This window comes from Moschus berezovskii, chromosome 21 (assembly GCF_049115385.1).
Source record: "Moschus berezovskii isolate FMDL1 chromosome 21, NW_MosBer_1.0, whole genome shotgun sequence".
In the NCBI taxonomy this organism is placed as follows: Eukaryota; Metazoa; Chordata; class Mammalia; order Artiodactyla; family Moschidae; genus Moschus; species Moschus berezovskii.
Window position 1 is genome coordinate 48,890,391 of NC_142480.1, and position 10,564 is coordinate 48,900,954.

At 41.4% G+C, this 10,564-nt stretch overlaps 2 protein-coding genes across 3 annotated transcripts in view; both read left to right on the forward strand.

The window, feature by feature from the left end:
* On the forward strand, positions 1 to 8,935 carry PEX11A (peroxisomal biogenesis factor 11 alpha). Of its 2 annotated transcripts, XM_088829629.1 has the most exons (3): positions 67 to 137; positions 3,019 to 3,134; positions 5,114 to 8,935. In XM_088829629.1, exons 1-3 carry the CDS (start codon positions 82 to 84, stop codon positions 5,683 to 5,685), a joined length of 744 nt encoding a protein of 247 aa, XP_088685755.1. In that variant the 5' UTR covers positions 67 to 81; the 3' UTR covers positions 5,686 to 8,935. The 2 variants fall into 2 exon arrangements, with proteins under 2 accessions (XP_088685754.1, XP_088685755.1); XM_088829628.1 differs by lacking the exon at positions 3,019 to 3,134 and having other exon boundaries at positions 1 to 137.
* The window catches only part of PLIN1 (perilipin 1), a 25,677-nt gene continuing 18,145 nt past the window's right edge, over positions 3,033 to 10,564 (forward strand). The window contains exon 1 of the mRNA XM_088829626.1: positions 3,033 to 3,134. The gene's annotated coding sequence lies outside the window, so the exon portion shown is untranslated. The remainder of the gene's footprint in view (positions 3,135 to 10,564) is intronic.

Below are 10,564 nucleotides of genomic sequence, written 5' to 3' on the forward strand. Positions count from 1 at the left end.
GCGCTCCCGCGGGGAACCGTCGGCCGCCCCTGAGGACTAGTGACAGAGCCCGGTGCGACGCGTGTCCTTGGGCTGGGTGCCATGGACGCCTTCATCCGCTTCACCAACCAGACCCAGGGCCGGGACCGACTCTTCAGGTGAGTTGGGGGCCTGCGGTCTCTACCCTTTCCCGGGTCCCCTCACCCGGGTCGACGGTTCCCAGTTCTCCACACCCGGAGAGGGCGGTAGTAGCCCAGTGGACGAAACTGGGAAAGTCGCTGCCGGCTCCCGGCGGTAGCGTGGCCCAGGAGCGCCTCCTTACCCTAACTTCCGTGAGGTTGGGCCGAACACGCCTCCCTTCCCGTCCGGTCCCGCGCCTCCCGGCCGCTGGCTGCGGTAAACCAGCCGACGAACCTTCCTCTTCTGACCCCAGGAAGAGTGGGTTTTCTCCGCTCAGTATTCCTCCAAGGAATTAAGACAAACTCGGGATTGACATCTGAGCACTTGGTAGTATCTTGAAAAGCTCCATGAAATACTTAACGAGGAGGAATTGTGTTTGTCATCCGTATGTCAGCGAGATACCGCCTGTGAAATGGTTTTGTGAACCGTAAAATGCAGTGTGGAGAGCCTCGGAAAGAACTGACCACCCTTCCGAGGTACACGCCGTGCAGCTGAAAATATTAAAGAGATTGTGGCTTTAATACTAGCTCCTAACAGGAGATCCAACCAGTCCATTCTGAAGGAGATCAGTCCTGGGTGTTCATTGGAAGGACTAATGCTGAAGCTGAAACTCCAATACTTTGGCCACCTCATGCGAAGAGTTGACTCACTGGAAAAGACTCTGATGCTGGGGGGGATTGGGGGCGGGAGGAGATGGGGACGACAGAGAATGAGGTGGCTGGATGGCATCACCGACTCGATGGACATGAGTTTGAGTGAATTCCGGGAGTTGGTGATGGACAGGGAGGCCTGGCGTGCTGTGATTCATGGGGTCGCAAAGAGTCGGACACAACTGAGGGACTGAACTGAACGTTTCTTTTAGGGATTTGGTTGAGTCGTGCTCAATAAAAAGAAATTAGTCACAATTGCAGTTTTATTTAACGATTTTTTCTTCTGAGTGTCCAAGTGCTGATTCATAGAGATCAATAGTAACCCCAACAATTATGAGACTTTTGGAACAGGGCTTAATGCCAGATGTTTTGCCAGTATTACAACTATTAACCCACTTAACTGTCAAAACAACTCTATTAAGTTAAATTCTTGAAATCATTCCTGTTTCACAGAAATGGGGAAACTGAAGCAGAAGGAGTTTAATAGGGACTAAGTGACTGAACTGAGAGATTTAAAACCACACAGTTGACTTCAGGACCCAGTTCTTTAACTATCAAGCCATGCTATCTTTCTAACTAATTTGATAGATTTTCAAAATGGTCGCATTATATACAAACTTCATTAAAACAGAAGCCTCCAGTTCCAGCGTGCTTAGAATATACCCTGTAAATTTTATCAATGAGGTTGGTTAATAAATAATTGCTTCAGTTCAGTTCAGTCGCTCAGTCGTGTCCGACTTTTTGTGACCCCATGAATCACAGCACGCCAGGCCTCCCTGTCCATCACCAATTCCCGGAATTCACTCAAACTCATGTCCATCGAGTCGGTGATGCCATCCAGCCACCTCATTCTCTGTCGTCCCCTTCTCCTCCCACCCCCAAGCCCTCCCAGCATCAGAGTCTTTTCCAGTGAGTCAACTCGTCGCATGAGGTGGCCAAAGTATTGGAGTTTCAGCTTTAGCATCAGTTCTTCCAATGAACACCCAGGATTGACCTTCTTTAGAATGATATTATATGTACTTAGCATATACTTGAAGAAGGAAATGGCAACCCACTCCAGTATTCTTGCCTGGAGAATCCCATGGACAGAGGAGCCTGGTGGACTCCATGGGGTTGCAAAGAGTCGGACACGACTGAGTGACTTCACTCACTTCACTTCACTCAGCATATACTTATTTCAAGATCTGAGATTTCTAGTATTCATTTCCTAATCCCTTTGGTGATCTACAGCTTTTGTGAATAAACTGTCATTCAGAAAATAATGTCTTGTTTTTGGATGCATTCCTATTATTAGGCCTGATCTGAGAAAAAGGGATCATTGACCTGACCAGCTTGAGCCCTTTAGCCAGGAAACATACTTACAAGAGAAAGAGAGATTGTTTCTTATTAATTTAGGCATAGTAACACATTCACCATTTTTATCGAGAATAATATTTATAGCATAAGGAGATTCAGATGCAGTTACAGGACAGCAGGAAAGAGGCATCTACCTACTTTATTTACTAGAATGCCAAATGCATTTAGATGTTGGGTTATATGATATAAAATTTTTCATTTGTTATGTTTCTGTCAGTAAGGCATTGCTGTTTGTACTCACGACAGTAATCACTTTATTGAATATTTAGTATTATTAAACAGAAGTCTGTATTTTATATAAAATGCTAATTAGTTTGAAAGACAAATCTATACATATTTATGTGTTGGTCTGTATTTGGTTCTTTTATAAAAAGCTAAATAGTATGCCAGTGGTGAACTTTTCATTGGTTCTGGTTTGAGTGTGTGACCTGTCACATTAAGTAGTAGGTAAAAATTTCCTTTTAGAAATATGAAAATCTTTTAGAAATTTACATTGGAGAAAATAAAGAATATAGATCTTTTCAGACTTAACATGAGGTAGACTTTTCTGCAGTTTACTCTTTTGACTGTGTCCATTTGCCTGTGCCAGCAACGGGCGTTCTGAGGAACACCGTTCACTCTGTTTTTGCAGAGTTCTCTTTCATCACCTTTGTGTTGCATTTTCATCACATGTTCTACCCTTTGGCCCTGTGAAATGAGTGTTGCAGAATTTTGCTCTTGTAAGAGCTGCTGCATAAGGGGTTGTCTTGGAAACTTTGTTTTCGGCAAGACATGTTTCTCTTTCCTTTACTTCATGAATCAAATTTTATTTGGCTTGTAAATCATTCTCCTTCATTTTTCTTTTCCATTTCAGAGCCACTCAGTACACATGCATGTTGCTTAGATATTTGTTAGAGCCTAAAGCTGACAATGAGAAGGTTGTAATGAAGCTCAAGAAACTGGAATCCAGTGTGAGCACTGGCCGTAAATGTAAGTACCCTGTCTCTTGAGGGTCAGTGGCTCCTGGTTTAGAATCCTCAGACCTTGTAATTCACAGAAGTACTTCCTGGGTCATGAATTTCAGTCAAGCTTATTGATGAAGATCACTAGTAAGGCTGCCCTCATGGAATGATAGGCCATAAAGATGGAATATTTTGTTGCAAATGATTCACAAACACTCTCCTCTGTTCACATTTGGTGCAACATCTTGTCTTTCTGCTTCATCGTAACCAGTGGGACATACAATGTGTTAGTTCACCTTTAGTTCTTAGAATCACAAAATGTTCTGGCAATCTCTGACTTGAACTTCTGGCTCCTGGGAGCCCTGAAAGAATATAATAGCTATATCCTTGACCCCCTTCCCTTTTCCTTTTTCTTGAGGGATTGCTGGAGGAAATGGATGGATGCTTTTTCTTAAGTCATTTGTGGGGTTGTTTTCATGTAAAAGGCAAAAAGCAGTCAGTGTTTTGTACTCATTTAATTCATTTTGAGTATCTGCTTCATGTAGGTATAGTTCTGAGCTTTATGGAAGAACTAAGATCACATGGTCTAATGATTTAAGATTTAGTACCAAATATGTTGGTTGAGAAAAAGAAAGGTGTTTTGAGGAGGTGCAACTTGAGGTGTGGCAAGAGAGAGAAGGCTTAGTAGAGCATTCTTGAAAGGTGGTTTCCTCTAGTGGAGGCTCAGGACTGTTCTGAGCAAACCATTGTGTTGGACGATCAATGAGGAAACTAGTTTGATGAGCAGAAAACTTAATTTTTCAAGCAGAGGGATGGGAAGGAGGTCTTCTGGATGGATTGGAAAGTCAAGATTAGAAGTTCTCCCTCTTCGGAATGTTGGGGCTCAAAGGTCCTTTAAAAATCACTGGTCTCTGAAGTTTAGAAAGGACTTAGCCAAGGTCACTAAGCTAGTTAGTGCGACAGCTGGAACTGGAAATCTGGATTATTCATTACATATTTTGTGTTATTTTGATAAAACAATACCAAACATTTTTCTGAGATCAGTGTTTCCTGAGGGTAGCTACTTTTGAGAATTTACTGAGTCGCTAAGATATATTCATGTATGGAAATACTTCTTTTGTATCCTCCATAATGTTTCAGATTGTAATATATACAAATATTTATTGATTGGTGCATCACTGATCGAGTTATGTGCTCTGATAAAGGAAATGCCCTGGCGATGATTGACTTAATTGACTTAGGCGTCACATATGACAGTATTATTAGTTGTGCTACCCACTAAATCCTGCTCTCTCTACTTTGACTTTTTGACAGTAGGGAGCCGTAGGGGCTTTGGACCAGAGAAATTGCAGGATTATGTTTTGTTAAGTCGCTAAGTTGTGTCCAGCTGTTTGTAACCTCATGGACTGTAGCCCTCGAGGCTCCTCTGTCCATGGGATTTCCCAGGCAAGAATACTGGCATAGGTTGCCATTTCCTTCTCCAGTGGATCTTCCCAATCCAGGGATTGAACCCATGTCTCCTGCACTGGCAGGTGGATTCTTTACTGCTGAGCCACCAAGGAAAGTGTTTTTTTAAAAAGCAGTCTTTTAACTGGAAAGTAAATAACTGTAAGGCATCAGACTCTCCAAAAGAATGTTGTATTCTGGAGTTCATGTTACTGCAGTACCTTCCTTCTAAAGAAGTATAGCTGGTAATATGAAAATTGTAACAACCCACACTTAATGATTGACCTGGCCTAAAGTATGTTGTCATTTGTTAATGTAGTCATTCAAATGAAGGCAATAAGTTTAAAGGGTCGCTGTTTTTTTTGCCTTCCAGGATCTTCTTAGGCGTCCTTAACCTACTGTAAAGTGCTTTTCCTTTCCTGAGCAAAGACTGAGTCACAGATGACAGTCAGTTGTTAAAAAAAGCAGTGCTGACCTCTCACCCTGATACAGGGCTTCTGCCTGTAAAATCCTGTTACATCTGATTAAATAACCATTAATTCTTGTGGGTTCTTCTTGCAGGGTTCAGAATAGGCAATGTGGTGCATGCTGTCCAGGCGACACAGCAGAGCATTCGTGCCGCTGACCTGGTGCCCCGTGTATGCCTAACATTAGCCAGCTTGAACCGTGTGATTTATTTCATCTGTGACACCGTCCTCTTCGTGAGGAGTACAGGGCTCACCTCTGGCATTAACAAAGAGAAATGGCGAAGGTGGGCTGCCCGCTGTTACTACTATTCTCTTCTGCTGAACCTGGTCAGGGATCTGTATGAAGTCTCCCTGCAGATGAAACAGGTTGCACACGACAGGGCAAAGAGGGAGAAGTCGCCATTCCAGGATCCCCTCGGGTACAGTGTGACTGACGAGGAGACAGAGTGGCTCCAGTCCCTTCTTCTTCTCTTATTCCACTCTCTGAAGAGGCATCCTCCCTTGTTTCTGGACACAGTGAAGAACTTCTGTGACATCCTGAACCCCTTGGACCAGTTGGGGATCTATAAGTCCAATCCTGGCATCATAGGCCTTGGAGGCCTCGTGTCCTCTCTAGCAGGCATCATCATTGTGGCATATCCTCAGATGAAACTGAAGACCCAGTGACATGGTTTCAGGCTGAAGACCAGTACCTGTTTTGAAGACAAGCTGTAAGTGAAATGGACATTTGCACTAGGCACAGCCATGTCATACTGTGCTTGAGGACTTATTCACATGAACATTTAGTGACTGTGACATGAACAGAGGTGGGGCCAAGGATGGTGAAGGGGAGAGCTTGAAGATTTATATGTTTTCTAGACTGCGGGAGTGACTTCTAAATTTCTGTGTATTTTTCCTTCATCTCACATTTATTGAGCAACTCTTATGTGTATATTAGGAGCTCAGTGTTTGCTAAGTGAATAAAAATTGAAAGAGAAAAATTGAGAAGATCTAAACTAACAAGTCGCGGAGAGTCGGACACGACTGAGCGACTGAACTGAACTGAACTGAAACTAACAAGTGGGCACTAATATATAGCGACTGCAATTCGGGAGACCTGGGTTTGACCCCTTGGTAGGGAAGATCCCTGGAGAAGGGCATGGTAACCCACTTTAGTATTCTTGCCTGGAGAATCCCATGGACAGAGGAGCCTGGTGGGCTACAGTCCATGGACTCGCACAGAGTTGGACATGACTGAGTCCGTGTGCCTGGCTACTTTTCACAACTCCAGTAGGTCTGATGCATAACCCTCTCTCAGATCTAGTAGAGGCCCCTGATCTCAGTTACCCCCACTTCCTCCATAGCTGTCAGTGCCAGGATGGAGCAGAGCTGGCTTTCTAGCCTCTTAACTTACCTTTCACATCACTGCACTCCTATCCTTCTTCTGTCCAGGAGTAAAATCAGAAATGCATCAGGTGTCTTCATGGTATAAATCGTGTCTTTAGGTAATGCAGTGAGGTAAAACAAAAAGCAGATAGAACGGACATGAAGTGAAAATAATGTGGAAAGTCACAGTTGGTACCTGTGGGTCAGCTTGTGACAGATGAGGAGACTGAGGTTAAAACTGAGGACAGGGACTTCCCTGGTAGTCCATTGGCTGGGACTCTGCTCCCAATGCAGGGGGTCCAGGGTTCAATTCCTGGTTGGGGAACTAGGTTCCACATGCTGCAATTAAAGATCCTACATGCCACAACTAAGACCTATCACAGCCAAAAAAACAAAAAGCAAAAACTGAGGCCAGACCTCGTTTCTCTGACTCCCAATCCAGTGCTCTTTCCATGTGTCATTGCCTTCCTGACTGGGTAGAAGTGTGAGACTCTCCAGAATCCCATACAAAAAGCCTTTTTTTTAAAAGAACATTTGTTGGCCAGTTGTTCATATTCTGTTCTACAGAATTTAAAACTGTATCTAGATCCACCAACTGGATTGTTTTATTTAAAGCCATATAACAGTATGGGCATTTATACATTAATTTTCATTGAAATTTATGAAGTTAAGAAATGTCATGAATACTATAAAGTAGAGGGATCATAACATTCTGTAAGTCAGACTTCATATTTGAGGAGTGGTTGGGAAAAGTGGAAAAGGGCAGTGAGCTGTGAGTGATGAAGACACCAGAATACTGAGTGGATGCCACTTGCTCCTGCAGGGTGTTGGGTTCTTTCTTGTGATTGCAGATCCTCTTAATTTGGGGCAAATGAGGTAGAGAAATAGGGTAGCATCAGATAAGAGGCCAGTGTGAGCCTTACCATCACATTTATCTGAACAGCAATGAGAAATGTACACTCAGTAAATTTTCTATATATGTGATTGAGATTCTTAAAAATTAGATTCAGGTACTTGGCTGTCTATTTTTTGAGTAACCAATCAAGGACAAGATTTGACAACATTTTGGGAATTTTAAGAGAAATGAAAGCTGCTAGATCGGGGCAAATAAATATTAACTGTATTTACTTTGTCCATATCTTCTACTGTAATAAATTATGTCTAATAAATCTGTGGATGAAATTTACTCATGTATCTGTGAATGTGTTCTGGGAATGGACAAGAGTTAAAGTAAGATGGTCCTAAGATAAACAGTCTACACAGTTGATAGAGTGAGTTCTGGTAAAATAAACTCTTGGCTGGAAGGTCCAAGTGCAGGAGAAGGATGAAGAAAGATTTAAGTATAGAACATCCTGGTTGAAAGAGACCTCTAAGACAATCTTGTCCAGACTGCTGAGGGTCCCATATATTATCCCTGTCAGTGGTGTTTTTGCTTCTGCCTGGTAAAGCTTGAATCTGTAATGGCATTTTAACAGTGTGTCCATCTTGGTAGTTTTGTCCTTTGCAAGTTAGAGTGGGTGATAGGGAGCTTGGGAAAAGCCACCTCTTCTAGAATTTGTGAAAACCTTAGTGGTACCTCCTTCCCTGTGCACCTTTCTCCTTTCTAACTAACCATCCCCACCTTCAATCCTCCATATTCATTCAGGAGGGATTCTAAAAATCAAAGATATTTTTTTTCTTTTCCAGTTTTACTGAGATATAATTGACACAGTACTGTATAAGGTGTACAGCATAATGATTTGACTTACATACCTCATGAAATGATCACCACAGTAAGTTTAGTAAATATCCATCATCTCATATAGATACAAAATTAAAGAAATAGAAATTTTTTTCCTTACATTTAGAACCCTCAGGGTTTACTCACTAAAGAACTTCCATAAATAACATACAACAGTGTTAATTATATTTATCATGTTGTGCATACATCCCTAGTACTTATTTGTCTGATAACTGGAAGTTTGTACTTTTTGACTGCCTTCCTCCAGTTACCCCTCTCCCCACCCCCTGCCTCTGATAACCACAAATCTGATTTGTTTTTCTACAAGTTTGCTTTTGAAGTAAAAGTGACCTACAGCACAGTGTTATTTCCTGGTTCAGAACATAGTAATTTGATATTTCTACACATTTCAAAATGATCACCACAATAAATCTAGTCATCTGTCACCAGACAAAGGTATTATATATTTATTGATTAAATTTTCCACATTGGACATTCCATACCTGTGACACATTTATTTTATAACTGTAAGAAGTTTGTTAATCTTCCTCACCTATTTGCTCTTCTACCCCATACCCTCACCTCAAATGGTAAGTATTCTTAATAACTGTATTTCTGTTTTTCTTTTTTAAAAAATTGAAGTATAGCTGGTTTACAGTATTGTTAGTTTCAGGCGTACAGCAAAGTGAATCAGTGATACATATGTATTTTTTAGATTATTTTCCATTATAGGTTATTATAAGATATTGAATATAGTTCCCTGTGCTATACAAAAAATCCTTATGTATGTGTTTTATGTATAGTAGTTTGTTAATCCCATACTCCTAATTTATACCTACCCCTGTTCCCCTTTGCTAAGAATAAGTTTGATTTCTATGTCAGTGAATCTGTTTCTCTTTTGTATATAAATTCATTTGTATTATTTTTTAGATTCCATATGTGCGTGCATGCTAAGTCACTTCAATCATGTCCAACTTCGTGACTGTATGGACTATAGCCTGCCAGACTCCTCTGTCCAAGGGATTCTTCAGGCAAGAATAGTGGAGTGGGTTGCCATACCCTCCAGGGGATCTTCTCAACCCAGGGATTGAACCCACATCGTTTATGTCTCCTGCATTAGCAGGCAGGTTCTTTACCACTAAGTGATACCATAGAATATTTGTCTGAAGACATTTCTTAGATGTATAGACCAGCACATTCACAGCTGAACATTGTTTCCTAGAATTTGTTTATTCAACAACAAATATTTGAGTGCCATGCTTAGATCTGGGATCTATTTGTATACAGGATGACCGAGGTCCCTGTGCTCATGGGGTAGTTGGACAGGGTTGGGGGTGGGGCATATAGGAATGGGGAATAAAAGGAAATAACTATGTCCTTCAAGCTTCTGCTGGAAAGTGGACTCTTCCCAAGGGACTCTGTTAGACCCTTTTCACCACTTCTCACTTCTCACCCACATTCTGGATGCCCAGCTGAAACGGCCAAAGAGCCAGCTTTGTCAACAGAGCTGAAATGGCCAAAGAGCCAGCTTTGTCAACAGAGCTGAAACGGCCAAAGAGCCAGCTTTGTCAACAGAGCTTTCAGGCACAGAGCCCTGTACTCCCTCTGGCCCAAAGCCATGACTTCAAAGTCTTAACACTGCCCTTTGGCCCAGGTTGCTCTCTTGACACATAGATAGTTTGACCTAACATTGAAGTGAGGTGAAGGCAGAGGCCACTTCTTTAGGTACTTCCCTTTCTCTCTATTACTGTCTTATATTTTCAAAGCCCAGGTTGGATCAATAAGTATTAAATGTATCACATATTTTAAATTTTTTAGTAATTTTTATTGGAATGTAGTTGCTTTGCAATGCTGTATTTGGTTCTTGCTGTACAGCAAAGTGAATCAGTTATACCAATATATATATCCAGTCATTTTTAGATTTTCTTTCCGTTTAGATCACCACAGAGCACTGAGTTCCCTGTGCTAAACTGTAGGCCCTCATTATTTACCTATTTTATACATTGTATCAATTATAAATATATGTCAATCCCAATCTCCCAACTCATCTTCCCCCCTCCCCCTTTGATAACCATAAGTTTCTTCTCTACATTTGTGACTCTATAAATATTTTTGCTTTGCAGACAAGTACATCTCTACTATTTTTCTAGATTCCATATATAAGTGATATTATACAGTGTTTTTCTCTTTCTGAAATAACTCTACTTTCTAGATTCCATATATAAGTGATATTATACAGTGTTTTTCTCTTTCTGACATAACTACTCTAGGTCCACCCACATCTCTGCAAATGTCATTCCTTTTTATGGCTGTGTAATATTCCATTATATATATGTACCACATCTTTTTTATCCTTTCCTCTCTCAATGTACTTTTACCTTGCTTTTGTGTCCTGGCTACCGTAAATAGTCCTTCAGTGAACAGGGTGTGTGAATCCTTTAGAATTATGGTTTTCTCTAG

Bases quoted from the DNA above. Each gene is read 5' to 3' on its own strand.
- PEX11A (XM_088829629.1), top strand. From the start codon at position 82: ATGGACGCCTTCATCCGCTTCACCAACCAGACCCAGGGCCGGGACCGA. The intron at 138-3,018 runs GTGAGTTGGGGG...TTTCCATTTCAG, and splicing joins GGCCGGGACCGACTCTTCAG to AGCCACTCAGTACACATGCA. The intron at 3,135-5,113 runs GTAAGTACCCTG...TTCTTCTTGCAG, and splicing joins TGTGAGCACTGGCCGTAAAT to GGTTCAGAATAGGCAATGTG.